This window comes from Pituophis catenifer, unplaced genomic scaffold (genome assembly GCF_029215685.1).
Source record: "Pituophis catenifer annectens isolate HBS135680 unplaced genomic scaffold, rPitCat1.0.hap2 SCAF_4, whole genome shotgun sequence".
Lineage (NCBI taxonomy): Eukaryota > Metazoa > Chordata > Lepidosauria > Squamata > Colubridae > Pituophis > Pituophis catenifer.
Genome location: NW_027256884.1, coordinates 108,874,816 through 108,898,451, shown reverse-complemented (window position 1 = coordinate 108,898,451; position 23,636 = coordinate 108,874,816). Strand labels below are relative to the sequence as shown.

General features: G+C 38.1%; 2 protein-coding genes across 3 annotated transcripts in view; one reads left to right on the top strand and one right to left on the bottom strand.

Annotated features, from left to right (window-relative positions):
• Positions 1-106: 106 nt before the first annotated feature.
• RNF6 (ring finger protein 6) lies at positions 107-9,290 on the bottom strand. Its single transcript, XM_070943895.1, has 4 exons — positions 8,946-9,290; positions 6,481-6,685; positions 4,213-4,305; positions 107-2,876 (listed from the first exon to the last, which is right to left on the bottom strand). The coding sequence occupies exons 1-4, from the start codon at positions 9,093-9,095 to the stop codon at positions 1,255-1,257; spliced, it is 2,070 nt and encodes a 689-aa protein (XP_070799996.1). The 5' UTR covers positions 9,096-9,290; the 3' UTR covers positions 107-1,254.
• A 5,336-nt stretch (positions 9,291-14,626) lies between these two features.
• Positions 14,627-23,636, top strand: part of CDK8 (cyclin dependent kinase 8) — a 52,493-nt gene continuing 43,483 nt past the window's right edge. For both annotated transcript variants that reach the window (XM_070943893.1, XM_070943892.1), the window contains exon 1: positions 14,627-14,786. In XM_070943893.1, the coding sequence (XP_070799994.1) occupies positions 14,653-14,786 (134 nt within the window). In that variant the 5' untranslated portion in view covers positions 14,627-14,652. The remainder of the gene's footprint in view (positions 14,787-23,636) is intronic.

The window sequence follows — 23,636 nt, the reverse complement described above, 5'->3', positions numbered from 1 at the left end:
TTGTCACTCATATTTTAGATGACATAAATGATTCACAAGTTTTCCATTTTTGTAGTTTTATTTCTTTATCAGATATTGGTATAATATGCCTTCAACCCAAGCATACAGATGTTTCTGGTATCTTACAGTAAACATACATTTTCTCTTAACAACAAAATCCTCTGGAAGTTCTCCATTTTAAGATAACAATAATTACATGCTTTTTGTTCACAGCAAACTGATAGTATTGCTTATTAAAAAAAAAAAAGGAACCATGCATGGTGTTAAGGAAGTATGATCATTGCCCTTGTTCATGTACAAATTAAAATTCTTTTAAAATTAGTCTGTCTTCATATGTGTCAAACGCATTAAATATGTTGGGTGTGCAGTGCTTTGGATTTGAAAGGAATGCAGTGCTGCGCTTGGGTATCAATCATCTTTTGACAACTCATTTAACTAAAGCCTCTTTCCCAAGGCTAAACTGGGATTATGCTAATCTGGAATGAAGATGGGTGTATGACCAAAGAAAAGACACCACGCTTTCAAGAAGTTGCCAAGGGCCAACATGAGCATTCCTGCAACATTCCAAAGCATCATTTTCCTTTTCGTATCCAAAACGCTGCACAGCCATATTAAATGTACGCTTTCCTTTCTAGAATGTTCTGAAATGACCACAGAAGTGGTGAGTATGGATTAGCAATCATGGCTGTATATGCTAAAATATGGACTGTCCAAATCAGTTGAGTGAATTAAATTTTAGTTGATCTTAAGATTTAAACCTTAATGGGTCAATGAGAGACTGTATAAAAAGCATGCAAAACTTCTAAAAAACATTTAAATAAAGCCAAATGTGCCATGTGTAGTCCATAAAAATATACATTGTATATGAAAAGCACTTCAAATAGCAAGTATCTTTTTGCCAGGTGCCCCAATGTTCGTTCTTTGGCAACTTAAAAGGGGGATTGTTTATAGAATAATAACATTACTTTATAACTGCAGAAAACAAATGGAAATCTCAATAAAAAGTATGTTATTAATAACATAAGCTCCCGAATTACACAAGTGCTATGCATAACAAAATTATATAGAAAAATATAATTTCATTAAGGTCATTTGAATATTTACTCTTATACCTCTTATATCTGTACTTGGAAAGTTAGGCTCCTTTCTCCTACTTTAAACATATCTAAAACATCCTCTCTTATTATTCAAAGTCAGTAAAATAAAAAAAAAAAGAGGCCTCTGGATTTGATGATTCATCTACTGCCTGCTATATTAAGTTACTACAGGTTGCCGACAAATTGGGCAAGTGGAATTTTCAGAAAGCCACCGATCAATACAATGAAAATGGAATTCATGCATGCATGGTAATTGCCTTAGCTTGTTTCCTACAACATATTCATTAATGCACACGCTACACATCTTACTTATTTCATCATCTTCTGAATGGGGATTCTCATAATTCCGGGTAGAAAGATTATCAATCTGGTCTTTGGTCAACCCTCTCAAGTTGTCACTGGAATCTTCTTCTAATAAAAGGTAAGGTACAAGGCGAAGGATGGGAAGTGTTCCATTTTCAACAAATGAAGCTCTGCTATTTGGGGCATTATTATTTTGATGGTCTTGGATAGAATTTGTTTCTCCCTGCCTTTCCCTGCTACCCTGTTCAGTTAATCTATCCCCAGGCGAAGTTGTATTAAATACATCAATATTATTTAAAGTGTCCAAGTTAGGCACTGGGGGCTGAACTTCCGACAAGTGCTGACTATTCCTCTGAGTTTCAGAACCTGTTTCTGTATCCATTAAGGAGCTTAGCTCTCCAAATCCAGTCATAATTTGCCTTAAAATTGATCGGACAGCCACTGATGAAGATTCACCAAGTCCAGTATCTGATGCCCTATGAAGAGGTATCCGTATAGTGTTAACGTATGTCCGTATTCCTGCATATTCAGACCGTGAAACGTTCTGAATAAATCCTTCGTTATCACTTTCGAGAGTCACCAAGTTGTCTGCCATGCCTGCTCTTGAACGAGTTCTAGAAGCAATACTGTCACGGTCTCTATTTTCTCTGGGACGAATTCTCCTCACCTGAAGATCTAATGTAATACTAGGATGCCTTCTAGATGCAGCTGCGGCTCTTACAGATTCTTCCTCTTCCAGAGTTACACCCAGTGATGATGCTTGTTCTTCAGTTTGTTCTGTAGAAGGTTGGGTTGTGTGCGCCCTATTAGCTCCTGCATGTATTTGTTGTATATTGACTGGTTGCCCATTTTCCAAAAGAGATTGGAATTGGCCTCTAAAAGTTGATCTTAATCTTAAAACCTCCGTTCTTTGCCTTGAATTTCTTCGAGTTCTAGCTCTCCCTCTGTGATATCTTACTGGAGTCACTCTCTGTGTTCTCCTTTGTCTAATGATGTTGTGTTCATTGTCGTCTAAAAGGCTGTTAGGTGTTGAACTTGCCGAACTTCTAGCTCCAAGTCTACCAGAGAAGAATCGAGAATTTTCTTCAGCATTCTGAGTCAGCAAACCACTAGCGTTTCCAATTCCTGATGAGACAAATCCATGGCCAACAGAATTAGCTAATGTCCTGCTCCTAGTTCGGCTGGCTACTGGGCTATTTGCAATTACTGGTCTATTTTCCGTATGCATTCTACTGGAATGGCCATGTAAGAGCTCATTCAGTTGTTCCCCAGGAGTAATATCATTGTTCTGTTCGTGGTTTATATTTATTTCAAGACTAAATCGGAATTCTCCACTACTTGGGTTTGCCTGGCTTACAGCTCTCCAACTCTGGTTTCCACTCTGGCCACTATGGGTGGAATTTCCTGTATGATGAAATGTGTTCAGCCACTCAAGCAAAGAGTTGCTGGTTATGTTTTCCCCAAGCGTCTCTGAATCTGTGAGTAATTAAAGAAATACATTTTTAGGAGTTTTGGTTTGATTTCATTTAGATAAGGCAATTAAGTATGAGTGTCACTTGATAATATAAATACATGCTCCTTACAGAAATAATATGAAGTGTAATCCAATATACTGTTCTTTTCTGTACTATACTATTTTACCACAGAGAGCTAAATACAATTTCTATTTTCATGTCAAAATCCAGTAATTGCTTTCAATACTGTAATACATGAGCTATGTCAATTACCCAAAATAGGATAGAGATTATAGGCATATATTCTATATTATCAACAATGTTTTGAATAAGTTTTTTTCCCCAAAATTAGTAAGAGTTGTTTGTAAAATTTCATGTCAATTAACTGACTAAAGTACTCTCTAAAGTTTTTAACTTGGTCCAATGTATAAAAAGAAAGAATACAAAATGGTATCCCATCCCATAATAAGCAAAGTTCATAATAAGATGGTTAAAGAGAAAAATAAAAAATTTACATGATCTGAAATATCCCTAGATTTTTCAATTACAATTTATTTCAGATGATTTTTTTTCTTAACATGCATTCTTAATGCTTCTGGGAAAAAAACCCCACAGAATATCTATCCCTTCTAACAAGGTATGCTTGTTAGTCTTCACCTTCCATCTAAACCTTCACCAGCCACATCCAAGATGTACTTTGATTTAGTGGTTAAGGCACCAAGATAGAAACCAGAAGATTGTGAGTTCTAGTCCCGCCTTAGTCATGAAGATCAGGTGGGTGACCTTCAGCCAATCACTTTCTCTCAGCCCAATTCACCTCACAGGGTTGTTGTAGTGGTGAAAATAAAAGGAGGAAGCAGAATTATGTAGGTTTGTTGCCTTGAGTTATTTATAAAAATAATAAGGGGGGGGGGGAGAATAAACAAATGGTAACAGCATAGATATTTTGCAGCTTTCCCCCTAGAAATAAAGTATCAAACCTTTTCCAACAAGCACTTTTTTCAAAATTCCAACCCTAGTTTTCTTTAATTCCCTTTCACAGTTCTCCACAAATAATCCTCTTCCTTAGCCTCAGAGAAGCTCATGAAGTATGTTGGCTGATGAGTCTAATAAATATTTTTTTTCTAAAGCATATATATAAATTGCATTTTTCTCCAAAACTATATTAATTAAAAGAAAACGACAGGAAGGAAGGAAGGGAAGGGAAGGGAAGGGAAGGGAAGGGAAGGGAAGGGAAGGGAAGGGAAGGGAAGGGAAGGGAAGGGAAGGAAGGAAGGAAGGAAGGAAGGAAGGAAGGAAGGAAGGAAGGAAGGAAGGAAGGAAGGAAGGAAGATTTAGTTTACATCCAGCAGTATTACCTTCCCATTCTCTATTTTCTGGCTCAGATTGGGATGACTGATTTTCCTTTGCACTTTGCAAACGTTGCTGCAGCTCATCTGCTGTTATTTCCCCTAAAAGAGTTTGTTTTATGCTGTTAATTTTATTTATTATCCGAATGCACATAAACAGACAAAACAATAGTTGCTATTACAATTGAAGATTTTTTTAAAGAAATAAATGGAAAACCAGAATGGTAAAAATGCATAAACCACAAAATCTTTCATAATTTTTCCTTGCAATTATAAGTCATTTGCCTAAAAAGTTAAGTGACCTCAAACTATTGTGTATTTCTTCTATGCAATGCTGTTATCTGAGATTTAAGAAACTGTATTTGCTCTACTTTGTATGTACTTTCTGCAAGCTTTATCCAAAATCAATTAGAAAAGATTAAATGAAAAAAAATTGCAATACATATTTTAAAAATCCTGGTAACAGTATAATCAATGAAATAAAATTTAAATAAATAGAATTAAATTTATTTCTCATTAAGATTCAGGGCATATACAGTGGGGCAAAAAAGTATTTAGTCAGCCACCAATTGTGCAAGTTCTCCCACTTAAAAAGATGAGAGAGGCCTGTAATTGTCATCGTAGGTAGACCTCAACTATAAGAGACAAAATGAGAAAACAAATCCAGACAATCACATTGTCTGATTTGGAAAGAATTTATTTGCAAATTATGGTGGAAAATAAGTATTTGGTTAATATCAAAAGTTCATCTCAATACTTTGTTATATATCCTTTGTTGGCTATGACAGAGGTCAAATGTTTTCTGTAAGGTTGGCACACACTGTTGCTGGTATGTTGGCCTATTCCTCCATGCAGATCTCCTCTAGAGGAGTGATGTTTTGGGGCTGTTGCTGGGCAATATGGACTTTCAACTCCCTCCAAAGGTTTTCTATGGGGTTGAGATCTGGAAACTGGCTAGGCCACTCCAGGACCTTGAAATGCTTCTTACAAAGCCACTCCTTTGTTGCCCGGGCGGTGTGTTTGGGATCATTGTCATGCTGAAAGACCCAGCCACGTTTCATCTTCAATGCCCTTGCTGATGGAAGGAGGTTTGCACTCAAAATCTCACGATACATGGCCCCATTCATTCTTTCCTGTACACGGATCAGTCGTCCTGGTCCCTTTGCAGAGAAACGCTCCCAAAGCATGATGTTGCCACCCCCATGCTTCACAGTAGGTATGGTGTTCTTTGGATGCAACTCAGCATTCTCTCTCCTCCAAACACGACAAGTTGTGTTTCTACCAAACAGTTCTACTTTGGTTTCATCTGACCATATGACATTCTCCCAATCCTCTTTTGGATCATCCAAATGCTCTCTAGCAAACTTCAGACGGGCCCGGACATGTACTGGCTTAAGCAGGGGGACACGTCTGGCACTGCAGGATCTGAGTCCCTGGCGGCGTAGTGTGTTACTGATGGTAGCCTTTGTTACGTTGGTCCCAGCTCTCTGCAGGTCATTCACTAGGTCCCCCCGTGTGGTTCTGGGATTTTTGCTCACTGTTCTTGTGATAATTTTGACCCCGCGGGGTGAGATCTTGCATGGAGCCCCAGATCGAGGGAGATTATCAGTGGTCTTGTATGTCTTCCATTTTCTAATTATTGTTCCTACAGTTGATTTCTTCACACCAAGCTGCTTGCCTATTGCAGATTCAGTCTTCCCAGCCTGGTGCAGGTCTACAATTTTGTTTCTGGTGTCCTTCGACAGCTCTTTGGTCTTCACCATAGTGGAGTTTGGAGTGTGACTGTTTGAGGTTGTGGACAGGTGTCTTTTATACTGATAACAAGTTCAAACAGGTGCCATTAATACAGCTAATGAGTGGAAGACAGAGGAGCCTCTTAAAGAAGTTGTTACAGGTCTGTGAGAGCCAGAAATCTTGTTTGTAGGTGACCAAATACTTATTTTCCACCATAATTTGCAAATAAATTCTTTCCAAATCAGACAATCTGATTGTCTGGATTTGTTTTCTCATTTTGTCTCTCATAGTTGAGGTCTACTTTTGATGACAATTACAGGCCTCATCTTTTTAAGTGGGAGAACTTGCACAATTGGTGGCTGACTAAATACTTTTTTGCCCCACTGTAAGTAACAAATGGTATCATTTATCTACTATGATACTGTAAATTTTGTGTGCAATTTAAAAATAAAAGTTAAAGTATTATTTGAATTAATTTTAATTATCAAACTGCAGATAATTCAGTATTACATTCAATGTAAAGTATTTTAAACTAAGAGTCACCTGGAGTCCCAAGAAGGTTGCGATCCCTCATTAATCTGTAGTCTTCATCACTAAGCGCATTAATGAATTGATAATAAGCTTCCTCTCTGTTGAGGCGTTCCTGCTGCCATTGCCTCTCACTATCACCACTGTTATTCTGAGAAGTGGCCTGTTCTCCATTTTCTCCTGAGCAAGTTCTAGAACAAGCCATTCTGGAAGAAATAAACTATTTAAAAAAGGGAAGAAAAAAAAATCAAGTGACTTATCAATTGAATGTTCCGTATGGTTTTAAAGTTACTAAAGAAGAAACAATAACACGTTCACATATTTGTCAATTCAATATATGCATGCAATGAACTGTACACTTAATTTATTTGTGGCACAGCATGAATTTTGGAGTAAGTTCCAATGTACATAATATAAATTATTACACAGTAAACATATGTAGAATTGAACTTCAAGTTTTTATTTGATATTAGAGTTTAGTGCTAGAGATCAAAGCTTTCTTCTTATTATTATTATTTTGGTCAGGTTACAACTGATAACAATCCACGGTACAAAATGCTATTATGCTACAGTATCAATGCTACAAAGTATCATAGTTTATACTAAACAGCATTACATATCATTACACTTTTCTTAATCTATTTCTTTGGGGGCATCTTCAAGATCAGACAAAAAGGAAAAGTCAGTAATAGCTATTCAGAAACTCCAGCATTAAAAGAAATATATATACATAGAAAACAAAAATAAAACTCCAGATGACAGGCTCCCATAGTGAATCAGCTGGGATAGAAATTGCACTGAAACGCTACAGTTTTGACCTGTTTGCAGAACTGCAGAAAGTAGAGTTACACATACTTCCAGGGAGACTATTCCATAAACTAGATAAAATCTGCCATGTCATTCTTTGTCTGCAAACATCACAAAGGAACTTTCAGCAGACCTTCCATTAAAGACTATAACACAGTATGTCAAATCTATGTCACTCATTATAAATGCAGAGAAGCATGTTTAATTTCGAATGCAGGTTGGTCATCACTCATTCCTTCAACAGTTATATATCCTGCAAATCCCTATCAAGGTTGGTTTCATAAATGCATTTTACATTTAAAGAATTGTGAAAATTCTTTGCTAAACTATCAGGTAATTTGGCCATTAGCCATTGTCAAATACCAAAACTGTACTACATAGAAATACCTCATTAGACAATTAATTTCAATTAATTGAAAGAGAGTAAAGAACTGATTAAATGTGGGTACGATTTATTCATTTACAGAATTGGAATATTTTTATTTATTTAAAAAATAAATGCATCCAGGTATTTAAAAGCCATAAGAATGAAGAATCAACAGTTAAAACAGTTCTCAAATCAATATTACCTCCCCCCCCCCTTTTCCTAAGGAGAGAAAATGAAGATTTTAACACTGTATAATGTTGATACTCCTCTGAGTTATACTGAGCATCTTCAGTTTTCCAGAGTTCTTTGAACAGGGAATTGAAATTGGATTATATATGAATCCTATTCATGACAAAATAAAAACGTGCTGAATATTTTGTGATAACAGGCAAAAAAATATCGACCAAGAGGATCATCAGGCAGTCTCTCCTCTATTATGTCTATAGATTCACCTTTTAGAACATGCTATCATTGACTACTTCTTTAAAAAATGCAATGACAGCAGATATATCATATCTGTACAAGTCCTAGTTTTAGAAATAAGGATCTGTCATGACATAAACAGTACAAGTACAAATTCACTCATATCAGACAGTTTTAGAAATCCTTTTGATGCTCCTTTTTACAGATATTCATTATATTAAATATTAATATTTAATATTAAATCTTGACAACCCTCTCTCATGTGTGAATAAATGGGAGGAACAGTAAGGATTGGGATACTATCCCAGCAAATAAATATGCGACTAATCCAGAAAACTCGTTAAACTTGACATTCCACTGCTATTTTCCTGCCCTACACAACTCCCAGTGAACAGGGTTAAGAGCAAGATGACATGAAGTGCCTTATTCCTTTGCCAAGGACTACTTTCAGGAAACAGCAAATAAAGGTGTGTTGTTAACTCTGGAAAAGGAAGGACTATTGAATACCTTATCCAAGGATCCTAGCAATTTCGGGATTGTGTGATTCTCTTCTTCCACCCACCATGAAAGGCGCATTTCCCCAGGAACAGATCCTTAATCTATAACCATAAAGGCGCTTACAGACTAGCAACTTCACTGTAGCATAAGCTTTTGCGGGCTGATCCTTTCCCAAGGCATCTTACGGTATACCTTGTGAATAGGTGGAGGAATAATATCAATTTAGGGTTTTTCTTTTTCCAGGTTTTTAATCTATTGCCACAAAGACGCTTACAGTCTCTAGCAGCAACTTCCCTGTAGCATAAGCTTTTGCGGGCTGATCCTTTCCCAAGGCATCTTACAATATACAGTATATATACCAATTTAGGGTTTCCTTTTTCTTTACCTGTCTGGATTTCTTTCCGTCTTGGTTGATGGCGCTGATCTCTTCCCTCCTCGCCTGGAGACTTAGAGGAGGGGCGGGGGTGGGGAGAGAACGATTAACACCACGACCAACCGGCCATCCACTGAAGGAAGGAACAGGGCTGAGCAGCATCCAATTGACCCCTTTAGCCCGGCAGTCTAAAGGAAAGTGCCTGTAGCAGCCAATAGCCCGGGAGATCACAGCTGTCGCCAGGAAAAGGTTAAGCGGCAATTACTTATCCCCTCCACCCCCCTTGCCCGCCGAAGGCCGGTTTTCTTACAACCCCATCGCAGCCAACGTTCATCTTCTCTGGGCGGCAGCAGCTTCCGAGAAAGGGACCGGACCAACTACAGTACCAGTCGTTGAGGTGCGGCAGCAAAGCAATCCCGTCGGGTTCTGACGCCTGAGCTCATGGGTTCCGGGGCGAATGCGCATGCGCGAACGCTCTCTTTCCTTGCGCTTACTGAGCCAACGGCGGGTTTACGGGAAGTTGCACGCGAAAGCGGAAAGAGCGACGGGCTTTTCGGACCGGCGGCTGCTTTTTTTTTCCTTGCCAGCTCGCTCGCGAAAGGACCCTGGAAACCCGAGTCGCGGTGACAGTCTTAGGAAGGGCCGGCACCAGTATCGCGCCGGTGATAGAAAGAGAGAAAGCAGATGTATTTTTTATTTATTTTTTGTGTGTGCTACAATATTGAACGTAGCGTTTTAGAAGGCCATGGCTGATTCCAAGAAAGCTAAGTGGGGTCAGATTTAATTAATCTTCGGTTAGGATGGGGACCCAGGAAATCCTAGGTATTTTCTATCCTGGGAAAATGGAAAAAGTAGCAGGGGAAAAAAAAACAATAGGAAACTACTTATATGGGTATCAAATTTAAAACTATTTCATTCATCTATAGCAAAATTGGATCCATTCATGAAAGTACCCGAGATCATACGAATTTGTTTTTGCAGAATTTCCATGAAGATAACTGCTATTTCTTTGTATCTGATCTGTATATATAATTCATAAAATGGTTAAGTCATCTGAGAGTAACTCAACCCAATTATCTGAATTTGCATGCTACTCTAACCAGAAATCAATCAATTGTTGTGGTTCACATAACGCATACGCAATAGTGTGGTTGGTTATTTTTTATTTAGTATGTTATATAAAGACAGCGGGTCTCAATTAGTTCAGTTAATGAATTCCATAAAGTGGTCATATTATTTGAATTTGCCCTATTTAAAGTGGAAAATTGGAATATTTTCTATGAGAAATACTGCAATTGGTTCCAGCTTGATGCTAGGCAATGACAATTTTTCAATATAATTTCTTGTATATACTGAAATATTACAGTAAATGGTAAAAGGGTATACTTATAATTTAAATTTAGCAGACTACCATAGATTCATACAGTTCTACAGCTATTCTTTTATGCTATGATCATATTTATGTCATTGAATTACATCAGATTTTTGCTCTAATGTAATAATGGGCCTGTTATTTTTTTGAAATTGTACTTGTTTCCTCTGATGAAATCTTTTTCTCCATTTTGCACATAAAGACTAGCAGTGTCTGAAACCTCAAATGCAATTGTGCAGGCATTTGCCTTAACTGTATACACACTAGCCTTGAATTAACTGAATTGTGGGTTGCATTAAATGTAACCAGGCATTAGTTTACAATTCATACTAAATCCAAAAATGCATAATTCGAACTCACATGAATCATAAAGTACTTGTATTGTCCCAGAGAGACACTCCAAGGCCAAAAAGCAAGCAGCAAAAGTGGGAAATATAGTATTATAATATCTACAATTACCAGTAGATACATTGATTCCTGATGCTCAGCAGTAAAGCTTTCTCAGATCCCAAAACTAACTTAGCCTTAGTCAATACCCAACTAATTTTGAAGATTCATATGCTTCTCTCCTGCCAAGTTATCAATTGCTTGCTGTTATAATACTCATCAATAACCATGCTGCATTCCTGCCTCATACATAACTGGGTCATTTCAAGATCCAGCATGTTGTGCAAATTCATAATCCTTTAAATTATTTTAAATTGAAGCATCCTAAATCAATTGTTAGAAGTACTTTCCTCTAGTCATATCGCTACTAAAGTGACTTTACTACTATTCATAATAATACAATCAAAAGAATCTATGACCATAACTCCATTAATCTAGAATTAATAGTCTTGTACTACCCAGTCAGTTGCCTGGAAATGAGATTTAAGCATAAAATGGCTAACAAAATTGTCCCTCACAATGACAGAACCTGTTTTCCAAGGACTTCATTAAGCTGCAGTGTTCAAGCCATGCCTTCTGCTACCAGTCTGACTGTGGGGAAGGGACTGTTTACATATTAAAGCTTTGACAGTACTTTCTTCTACAAGAGATATAAGTGAAAACAGAACAGAAGGAAGCAGAGGAACCACATTCTTTAAAATGATTGCCCTTTATTCAATTAGTGTAATTATTCTAGATCAAAACAGTAAAGATTAGATAGTAACTGACTGGGTTTAAACATACAGTGTGACCTTAACCAGTGAGTTTCAACTGAAAGAACCCTACAGCAATCACAAAATATGTTGGGAAAATGAAAATGAATAAAATACTTTGGTCTCTAGTAATATTTTATTTTGTAGAAATTGCAATAGTTTAATTACATCAGAGATACTTAACAGAATAACAGAGTTGAAAGAGACCTTGGAGGTCTTATAGTCCAACCCCCTGCTCAAGCAGGAGATCCCATACTATTCCAGACAGATGGCTGTCGAGTCTCTTCTTAAAAGCCTCCAGTGATGGAGCACCCACAACTTCAGAAGGCAAGCCATTCCACTGGTTAATTGTTCTCACTGTTAGGATATTTCTCCTTCATTCTAGATTGCTCCTCTCTTTGATAAGTTTCCATCCATTGTTTCTTGTCTTGCTTTTTGGTGCTTTGGAAAATAGGTTGACCCCTTCTTCTATGTGGCAGCCCCATAAATATTGGAACATTGCTATCATGTCACCCTTAGTCCTTCTTTTCACTAGACTAGCCATGCCCAGTTCCTGCAACCTTCCTTCATGTGTTTTAGCCTCCAGCCCCTGCTCCATCTTTGCTGCTCTTTTCTGCACTCTTTCCAGAGTCTCAACATTTTTTAATAATATGGTGACCAAAGCCGAATGTGGTCTTACTTATAACTTATATACTTCCAAAATAAATACAGATGTTTCATTCTCTTTATAACACTGCCCTTGTGTTTGAAGCAATCTATTTATGGGATTGTTTTGGAGAAAGCATAGTCTATGTTGCCTCAAACACCTTAATGAAAGGGTGGATAGAAATCCAATAAATGATAATAAATGATAAAGCAGATCTCAATAATCATAGATACTCTACAAATTTTTTCCAACCTGGCAAAGTTCTGGGGAAGTCTGAGAATTCTGGAAACTGTAGTCCAAGTGCAACCGCAAAAGACCAATTTGAGAAAGACTGTATTATAAAACTTTAACAGAAAAACATATTATTGATATTAATCCAAACTGTTATTTAAGCACGATGAAAATAATAAAAACATAAAATAGAGCGGTGTAGTTTGGCATAATAATCTTGTTTCCAAAAATAAACTTGGAACTGTTCCATGAAATCTTTCGCTTGGCACTGCAATTTACTTTTGTCATAGATAGTCTTGCCCATTTATCAATTACTTTATATGCATGGCCTATATAAAGTCAAGGTATTATTTAACTGAATCATCAAAAAATGATTTAAGTATGCAGTTTAGTGAATCAGCAATTCACATAATTAGTTTTAGGATTTTCAATCCTCAGTCAATGATTTATTTTTTTCAAAAATAAGTGGCAATGAAATGTTTATCTAACTGACCAGACAAGGAGAAGTGAGGAAAACGAAAACATCCTGCAGTATTTTTGCTGAATTGTGATTAACATTACTGCTTGCTCATGTCTGCACCAAAAGCTCTTCTTCAGCTAAGGCATAACTTTTGAAGTTGGTTTAAAAATTGACTGCCTGTGGCAAGACTCTGTAAAAAATTAACACATCACTGTAGAGTCTGCAGTGATAGAGCTCTCTAGTAAACAATTTATGGCATAATAATAGCACCCAAGTTTTGAGACAAACTAGTACTGTGATTTCACCATTAAAAATGTCCATTAAAAGTGATGGAAGAAACCTCTCTGCTTAGGTAGTGTTTTTCACAACAGGAGACAGGCCACAACAGGCAATACAGATAGTTCTCAAATGTGGAGTCTTACCCGCGATCCTCGAAGTTGCAATGGTTGTAGTATCCCTGTGGTCGTCACAGGATCATGATTCAGGCACCTGGCAACCATCTAGCATTTACAATGGTCACAGCATCCTGCAATCATGTGATTGCCATTTGCAACTTTCCTTGCTGGGTTCCCAACAAGCAAAATCAATGGGAAGCCAACAAGAACTTGCAAGATACGGTCACGTAATATCATGCTTAATGACTTTGTGAAAGTTGCTTACAACCACAACTAGAACTGCTGTTGTAAATCAGTGCATTTATGTGGTTGCGCTTTCACTTAGCAGCAGAACTCCCAGGGCCAATTACATTACCATCGTTAACATCACCTATACTTTGCTTATAAAAGGAGTTAAGAAGATCCTCTTTATTTTTTAGCCTCGTTAGGAAACTGAGAAGTTTTGGGAAGTCTTCAACTAGTGCTTCTTTAAAGTTATCACACTTTATTACCATCATCCTCAAAATAAAGCTGGAATGTTTTGTTTGGGTTATGTCACCATTCTGCCCTAATGCCACGCCAGTTTTGAAAATTGCTGTAGCTCCTGGGTTAATGTTACCTATCAGTTACTTTAAAGACGTAATCTTTTCGGCGAGACCATGACACTCAGACCCCCAAAACCAGTTTCCAGAAATAGGTTTCCATGGAAACTAGAGGAAACCCCTCCTCCTCCTCCTTGCCAAACACATACGTGAACTACAACGCCCAGCATGCGCCTGGCTTTCCTCTTCGCAAATTTCTCCGATTACAGCCGATAAAACTCCAACTCCCAGCATACACCAAACACATATCCGGTTAATGTGTGTAACGACGGCTCCCCACCCCCAAGGCGCTTAGAATATACGTTTCTTAATGCGGCCCGTGTTGATTTCCCGTAGCGCTGCTGCCAAAGTCTTTAGCTGGCAGCTATGGCGCGGTGCATGTCGGGGAGGGAAACTGCCCGGGGAGGAGGGGCCGCCTCGGAGCCGGTTGGATTCCACGTGGTGCGCTCTCGAGGACGAGGGGAGACTCGGAAAAAAAAAAAAGAGAGAGAGAGGAGAGAGAGGGGCGACGCTTTGCGACGCTCTCCTTTTGCAGCAGCGCGGTCAGGCGCGGTTGCCGTATATCGAGAAACGAGATACCGGCTGGCGTAGAGCCGCTTTGCCTGTGTGGCTCTTGAGCCGGCAGCGAGGAGGAGGAGGAGGAGGAGGAGAGGAAGGCGAGGAGGAGGAGGAGGCGGCGCGGAAGAATAGAGGGCTCCGCCTTGCCTCACCCGCTCTCGCAGCCGCTTTCCCCTTCTTCTCCCCACTGTACCTGGATGGTCCGCGTCGCGGCGGCGGGGCCTCCTCCTCCTCCTCCTCCTCCCTGGTGCCTGCGGCGGCGGCGGTGGCGGGCGGGGGCTTCGCAGGGTGGTGGTGGTGGGTTGCCGTCTTAAAAGGCGGCCAGCCCGGGCGCTGAATGAAGATGGACTATGACTTCAAGGTGAAGCTGACCGGGGAGCGAGAACGCGTGGAGGACCTCTTCGAGTACGAAGGCTGCAAGGTGGGGAGGGGGACCTACGGGCACGTCTACAAGGCCAAGCGGAAGGACGGGTGAGTGAGTCGGGGCGCTTGCAAAGGTTGGGCCGGGCGATCTGCGCCCGCCCTCCTTTCCTCCCTTCCCCTCTTTCCTTCCTTCCTTCCTTCCTTCCTTCCTTCCTCCCTTCCCCTCTTTCCTTCCTCCCTCCCTTCCCGTCCCTTCTTTCCTTCCTTCCTCCCTTCCCCTCTTTCCTTCCTTCCTTCCTCCCTTCCCCTCTTTCCTTCCTTCCTCCCTTCCCCTCTTTCCTTCCTCCCTCCCTTCCCGTCCCTTCTTTCCTTCCTTCCTCCCTTCCCCTCTTTCCTTCCTCCCTTCCCCTCTTTCCTTCCTTCCTCCCTTCCCCTCTTTCCTTCCTTCCTCCCTCCCTTCCCCTCTTTCCTCCCGTCCCCCCTTTCCTTCCTTCCTCCCCCCCTCTTTCCTTCCTTCCTTCCCCTCTTTCCTCCCTTCCCTCCTCCCGTCCCCTCTTTCCTTCCTTCCTCCCTCCCCCCTCTCTTTCTTTCCTTCCCCTCTTTCCTTCCTTCCTCCCTCCCTCCCTCCCTCTTTCTTTCCTTCCCCTCTTTCCTTCCTTCCTCCCTTCCTCATCCCCCCCCCCGTGACTTTCGGACGCCGCTTTTCCCCAACCTGCTGGCCTCCAGATGTGCCAGACTACAGGTCCCATCGTTCTCCGTTGGGCAGGCTGCCTAGGCTGTAATCGGACCCGGCTGGAGGTCGCCAAGTTAGAAAAGGTTGCCGCAGCCTGTCGTGCCTGCCGTGCCTGTCTGTCTGTCTCTCCCTCTTCTCTTGGCCAGTCTCTTTTCTCCCTTTGGGGTCGGGGCCGTTTGGTTTCTCTCTCTCTTTCTCTCTCTGCCCCGGAGCCATTCTTGAGGGCTTTTCGGTCTGCCACGCAGCCTGCCTCGCTCATGGTCCCGGTAGGTTCCTGGACAATGACCGTCGTAACTTTCTCCTCCGGTTTGCCCTTTGGGAGAGACCTGTGGAGTTTTGATCAGAATCTGACCCCCATACCTCTTCTCTTGAGTTTGCTTTGGTGTATATAAAGCCTTGGCATCCACGTATAGGGAAAAAAAGGGTATGGTAGTCTGTTGAAGCTTATGCAATGAGTCATTCCATAGGTAGGTTCGAGTTGCAGCTTCACCATCTCCAAATAAGATGGGGCACAAGTGGGGTGGGTGGGGTGTAGCCTATTGGGAAAAGACCCTTCTTTGCATTGAGCAAGCAGAGAGAGGATTTTTTTTATCCCGAACTGCATTGCTTTATGCATCAAGTCCTGCTTTGTTTATGACTCTAGTCGCAAATCTTCACGATCTCAGGCAAACCCAGGTCTTTTTCATCCTCTACTGCCTGATTCTTTATACAAGCTGGGTGTTTGTGCAGGCAAAACACATGCTGGATGACCACCTTATGCCTTTTCCCCATATGGAAACATGCCTGCATCTACTATACTAAGTCTGTTACATCTCTCTTTTTAATATTTCTTGCCTATAATTGCTCTTCTAAATATTTTACTACCGTCCCCAACTAGCTTTTTGCAAAGCTCTTGCCATACTCTTGGTTGTAATCCAATATTATTTAGTGTTGGATTTAATTACTGACATAATTATCATCAACTGATTAAGTCTTTTCCCCTTGCTCCACTACTATCATGCTTTATAATTGCTTTTCTGTTTGCAAGTATAAATAAACCATTGGATAGTGGGATGAGAATATATTACTAAAATGAGATAGCAGTTAACTTCCAGAACATAGCCTCTCTTCATACTTATCTTCTTAAGGTTGTGTCTCTGGCTTTTATGTTAACGATGCCTCTTGTCTCTTATCCTACTACCCTAGTAGCACATTCTTGTGTTCATAGCTGGTTTCATTAATGATTATGGTTTTATTTGTTGTGTTTCCTGCACTCTTCATCTTATACTATACATAATATCCTAATAAATACAGACTTCAGCAAACAGCCAGCATATAATACATTATCATGGATAATGTTTTTAAAGAAAGCTCCCTGCTGAATATAGTGGCTAATATTGTGAAAACTATTGTATCTGTTCTGGGCAAGTTATATTTGATTTTTGTATTTTAATTTAAGATATAATATTGTGTCACTGTAAAATTCCATTCTGGCTACATATATTTCTTCATCCACCATAAAAAGGATGTGTTTTCTTAATGTGAATTGTTATTCAACTTTAACATATTTAAAGCAGTAACGTATTATTTTACCAAGTGACATACTTTTTAAAAAGAATCAATAACCTCTAAGTTTTCTTAATACAATATATACACTAATAGTTGTAAAATGTGGACAACAGGATGTTAGCTTGCAAGATACCATAGTCTTTAAGGATCCTAGCTTTTATAGAATAGCATGAGTTTGCAGAAAATAAATATCAGCTTTGGTTATATTTGTGGTTAAAAAATGCCCAAACTATCCTTACTTTTAGCAGGGAAAATTACACCTGGTGCAATCGTGGCCAAGGGTAGTAATCTGATCTATACCTTTTCAGTGTTTCTTAAAAGTAGTCTATGAAAGCCTCAATTGACCAAACCTGTTTGGTTGCAGAAGTCAATATCTGTGGGCTTAGCTAGTGATAGGCATGTCCTATGAAAGATTGTGACTTGGACTATAATAGGAATAAATGCTAAAAAGCCTGAATTAATGTATATACAATATACTGAAATAAATTAGGTATCTGATTTATCTGAAACGAAAGGGGAAGGATGTGGTTGATCTAAAGAAGTTATCATCTTGTGGGTTCTGGTTGACAAAGACATCTAGAAAATTGAAACCATAGATTTAATTAGCAATAAAATGTATTAAAATATATTAATTAAAAAATTAGGAATAATATATATATAATGAGTGGGATAGGAGTCTATAGGTTGTTAAGAGGAGTAAATGATGAAGTAAGACTCAAATGTTAATTCTCAACATTCTGAATGAACAATTTGGTGGAATAGAATATTCATTAAGCAACATGAATAATATGGAAATGAGAAAACAATGCATAAAAATTATTGGGCTGTTTAGAGATCCAGGAACAAGTGAAAATTGAGACTTTTTAATGATCATCTACTTAGAAAAAGATCTGTTTTGAAGATGTGGTTCAGGCATAAATCTGTTTATAATATTCATTCCTTCAGAAACTGGAGAGAGAGAGAATGAGAATGAATATAATTTCCTTCCCTTTTAGTACAGAAAGCAAATATATTTCTAAATATATTTAATATATATATATAGAAAATGTATCTTGTGAGTATAAAAAAGAATGAATATTTCAAAAGCATAATTGATTATGATAGATTTTGGATTTATGCATTTTCTTCTATTTTTGTATGTACATTTTTTTATTTTATTGCAAGTTCTGGCAGCATCTGATGTAGACTAGCCTACAAATATTGCAAATACATGATTATTTATGATAAAAGGTTTAGAGAATAAATGAAGATTACAAAGGGGATGAAAGATTTCGATTGTGGGATCGAGCATTTTTGGTAGTGCCAAGAATGGGTCTTGAGTGAAATGAACATGAAAGAAATGGGAGGGTATATTTCAAGTAAAAAAAGAACAGTTGTGACAAGAAATAAGTATGAGTTCTAACTGAAAGAATAGTAGAGGACAGATTAATCTCCCAATAGGATGATTGGTATTTGAACATAATAGATGATGTGAAAATTGTTTGGGATAAAGTGGAAAGAATTATGTTATCGACTGCCAGAAAAAAAGTGGCGTAATACTAATGGAAAATATGTAAAAGGATGTTTGGTAGAACAGAGAATTTAAAGTGGTTTTGGATGAAAAATTGTGCGCAATAGAAAAAATGCTGCACAAATAATAGTTAGAAGATAATGTATGATATATAAAAAAGTAAAATATACTTGTAGATAATATAGTCAAATAGAACAAGAAATGATTAAAAGAGGAAAATAAAATACTGTGTAAACAAGGATCCGCCATTTGAATGAATTAAATTCAAAATATGTCATCGTTTACAATGGTACTTATCGGTGGGTTGCTACCGGTTCTCCCTGGATTGGGTGAACTGGTGGCGGTGGGAGGCTCCACCCACCCACCCGGATGCTTCTGCGCACGTGCACCCACGAGCAAACCAGTAGCGACAGGATTTGGAACCCACTACTGGTACTTATATGAGGAAATATTAAATTATTATTTAGAGATGTAAATGGAAATGATAGTGATATATCAAACATTAAATTGAAAATGCGATAAATGTTAGTATTGAAGAAAAATGTCTTGACAAAGCCACAAGCACAGTGAGTGTTAAAAAATGGTTAGGCCACAAGTGTAAGCTGTAGACTGGCTATTATTAAAATATAGCTAAAGCTTGGTTAGAATGTGACTATGTCACTTGTTTAATATGTGTAAAGGCTGAATGATTGCCTGGTGATTAAAAAATTCTATTCTTGCATATAAAGATATCAGGAATAAATGAAAAAATTACAATGATCTTGACACATTATTCAATAGTTATTATTATTTTATTATTATTATTTGTTATTATTATATTATCTTGACACATTCAAAGTTTAAGTTTTGGAAAAAACCACTGTACGTGGCATTCATAGACTTGAAGGCAGCCTTCGACACAATTGCTAGACAAATTTTATGAGATAAATTAGAGGCCATGGGAATTGAAAAATTGTTATATCTAATTAGATTGTTATACACGGAAACCCAGGTAAGAGTTCGAGTGAACAGGACAGGATCGGTAACAAATGCAATCCCAATAAAGAAGGGCATCAGACAAGGTTGCATCTTAGCCCCAACACTTTTCAACTTATATTTAAATGACCTTCCAAAATGTTTGGAAGATATATCACTCCATGGGCCTAGTATAGGAACAAGACAGGTAAATTGCTTGTTATATGCCGATGATATAATTTTGCTGTCGGCCTCACAGGTGGGGCTACGAAGGTCACTCGGGAGGTTGGCAGCATATTGTATTAAAAAATTGCTTGACAATTAATGTAGAGAAATCAAAGGTAATGATATTTAGCAGACAACAAAATATGAGGAGATGGGTTTTAAATGACAGAAGAATAGAACAAGTTCAGTCATTTACCTATTTAGGTCTAGTATTTCAGACAAATGGCAAATGGAATAAGCAGGTAAAAGCCGGAGCTCGGAAGGCCATGGCTCGGATGGCTCAATTAAACAAATTTATTTTAGAGAAAACTCTTCATTAATCCTAGCGCTAAAGGTCTTCCAGGGGAAAATTGAACCAGTATTTACCTATGGTGCAGAAATATGGGGGTCGGTTAAGTTGCCTGGGCTGGAAACTCCTCAAAATTAGTTCCTGAGGAGAATTTTGTCAGTGTCCCCTGAAACCCCAGCATGTGTAGTAAGGGCAGAAACGGGAGTCCATGCGATTGGCACTAGGGCCTTGTTGAAGACCGTTTAGTATTGGTTAAAAATAATCAAGATGGAGGAAGGGAGGTTACCAAAATTAGCGCTAATGGAGCAGATTATCTCAAGTAATAAAAATAACTGGTTATCAAGAGTTCTGAAGCAAGTATCTGGTATGCCTTTAAATTGGCAGCAGTACAATTATAGGCAGATCCGAAATTGGATTGCACAGAGATTTAAGGACATAAGTGCCCAATCGGATATTGCACAGGTGACAGCAGTAAAAGTTTGCCCCTGGTTATCAGCCAATAAACATTTTTAAAATAGAAAAATATTTAACTGTGCCTTTATTTCCCGTCATAAGGAGATTTTTTACCAAATTGAGATTAGAGCAACTTCAAACAAACATGTTTTGGGGTAGGTATAAGGGTATCCCTGTAAGAGAAAGAGTCTGTTTATGTGGGATGGGGGAAGTTGAAACAATGTACCATGTAATTTTTGATTGCCTCCTATACTCAGATTTGAGGGAACATCAGCTGGGCAGGATCTTTTATACCAGCACCCCTAAATCTAAAGAGCGCTTCTTGCAACATTGTCTGTTAGGTTCTAACTTGCAGCTGGTGAAATGGATTGCCAAATTTGCGGTAAAGTTGATGGAAAAAAGGACAAAGTTGGTGCAGCCGAATGTGGTAGATTGTAGGAAAGATCATTTGATTTAATAATGTAATTTTAATAGTAGTTTTAAGACTGATTGGATAGATGCAGGGGTGACATTATAATATAATTTTAATCATATTCAGTTTGTATCTCAAATGATTGTATTTTATTCCGATTTCATTTTAGATCGTATTTTATTCTAATTTCATTTTAAATCATGCGTTATTCCAATTTCATTTAAATTGTTTTACCAAACTTTTGTAATGATTTGTTTCTGGAACTCTGCACTTTGATATGGCCCAAGGGCTAATCAATAAATAAAAAATAAATTCACTCTTATTCAATATGCTTGTAAAGCTATTTGGCTAAATTTTGCACTGAGTAGAAACCAGGACACCGTGGGTTCTAGTCCTGCCTTAAGCACAAAGCCAGCTGGGTGACCCTGGGCAGGTCATTCTCTTTCAGCCATAGGATGAAGGCAGTTCTGAAATCTTGCCAAGAAAACTGCAGGGTCTAGTAGTCCAAGGAGTCACCAGGAGTCAACAATGACTTGAAGCCATGGACACAAAATGCTTGGAAACATATTTGGTTGAATTGAGATTGGAAGTAAGTGAGATAACAATGAATAAAATTTGGGAAGTGCTAGGAAGCTTAATGCTAGGCAGGAGAAATTATTTTTGTGTTGAGAAATATGTGAATATATATTTTAAAACATACTATTGCCAAACTGCCAATTGACCAATTTTGGCTCTAAAGATCATAAGTTCTGAGTGATGCATAACTTGTGAGTGAAACGTGTACTAATTTAAATCTCCTACCACAGTAGAAAAGAGTTATTGTAAATATAATGAATGACTGAATTTGATAACTCTGTCCACTTGCTCCAATAAAGCTTTCCATCAGTGAATCTGGTAAGAAGCAGTTTTGGCTACTTCCTTTATAATTATTATCTGACTGCTCCAAAAGGCCAGCCAACACTCCAGTGCATGAGTTCAGGAGGAGAATTACAAAAAAAAAAAAAAAAAATCCAGTGGTTTTACATAATGTGCAAAACGAACCAAATTATTCTTTCTATGTCACTTAATATATAATACTCACTCAAGCAATTAGAATCCATGAATTTGTTCAGTTTCTGGTAGATTTTTTTTTAACATGTCAGTTCTGTTTTATGTTATGTTACTGTATTTTAAACTATACTTAGCTGCCCAGACTCCTTATGGTCAGAGAAATGGACATATACATTGATTGAATGAATAAAAAATTAGATTTTTTCTAATTAACTATCACTACATAGTGTATGATGCACAAGCTTTCAAGATTTTTGTTCAATAGGATAATAGTTAAATATAATATATAATTCTTCTGAGTTGACCATCCATGGTCTACATGGATGCCAATACTGTAATTACAAGGAAAGTAATAGGTTTTTTTCTCCATTTTCCTGTATATCAGCTGCAGTTCCTTGGAAGTATATTTCTTTTTGTTATTTTTAATGTAGGATTATCTTACTGTAGCTGAACTGAACAATTCTCCCCTTCCCCATGCTTTACTTTTCTCCAGACCTTTCTTATTGTATAGCACTTACATACAAGTGCAGTATCCTGGATTATAATATAATATAATACGTATTTTTCTGACTTAATAACAATATAAAGCTTTTGTAAAAAGGGAATTAAATCCAAAATTGAAAGTTGCTGCAATAAATAGGAAAAAAATGGGCATATTATGTACAGTGGTACCTTGGTACTCTGAGGCTTTGAAACTTGGTACTCAACACATTTTGATGCAAAAATCTTGTGCCATTACTCACTCATCGTTTGGTACTCGACGTGCAAGCTAGAACTTGTTGACTTACTATATTATTCTTTATGGGAAAAATTGCTTGGCACTCAAGAGTTTTTGTATCAAGAGTATCAAGAGTTTTTGATACTCTTCGCACCTCCTGGAATCAATTAATGAGGGGTACCAAGGTATCACTATACTAATAAAATGTGATTCTTTTTTTAAAAAAAAATTAGGAATGTAGACAAAAATGAATAATTTTTGAAAATATAATTAAAGGAACAAGGTCTGTAGACTATATTAAACTCTGCATCCAGATTAAATCTCCTTTTTAGCCAAAGTAAGCGAAGGTCCCAAGGTACTAGAAGATTAATAAGAAAATATTAAAAATAACTTAAAATCTGAAATTTATGATATATAAGTGAAAGGTGTTTTAAAGGGAGAAAAAAATAACTGATATAGATATTAGCTCTTTGTTACAATATTCGTAAAAATAGTTATGCTGAGAGAGGACAGCGAAGTAAATTTTGTGCAGTTCTTAATTCTTTGGCCAATGTTATGGAATTGGGTTCGTCTCACCCTTGTTGAGATTACTTTCTTCAGAGGTATAATAACAAGATCAGTCTGTTAGAGAGGAATGTTCTTTTTGTTAGGGAGTGAAGAACTAATTTCCATGAAGGGTATCTGTTTAGATGATGTTTATGTCATGGATTTGGTCTGAAAAAGGAGAACAACACTGAAGGGAATTCCAACCACGTTTATTGGAATTATCTGTTGGGTGCCTAATTATATATAATAACAATGAGGGATCCTGAACAATGGAAAAACAAAAGATTTTTTACAAATGTTGAGGGCTACAAAGTGGAAAATCCCAGGGATCTGATTTGCTGGCCAGTTTGGGGAACCTACCCATGTCCTTGTGAGGAAGTCCAAGGAGATGGAATATTGAGGTCATCACTTGATGGAGGATGGAAGAGTTAGGGTTTATCTAGGTTGCAGTTTTCTTGCAAAGGCTTGGACTATACTGTGAACTGGAGAAGAAACTTCTATGCTTTGATTTAAATAGGAT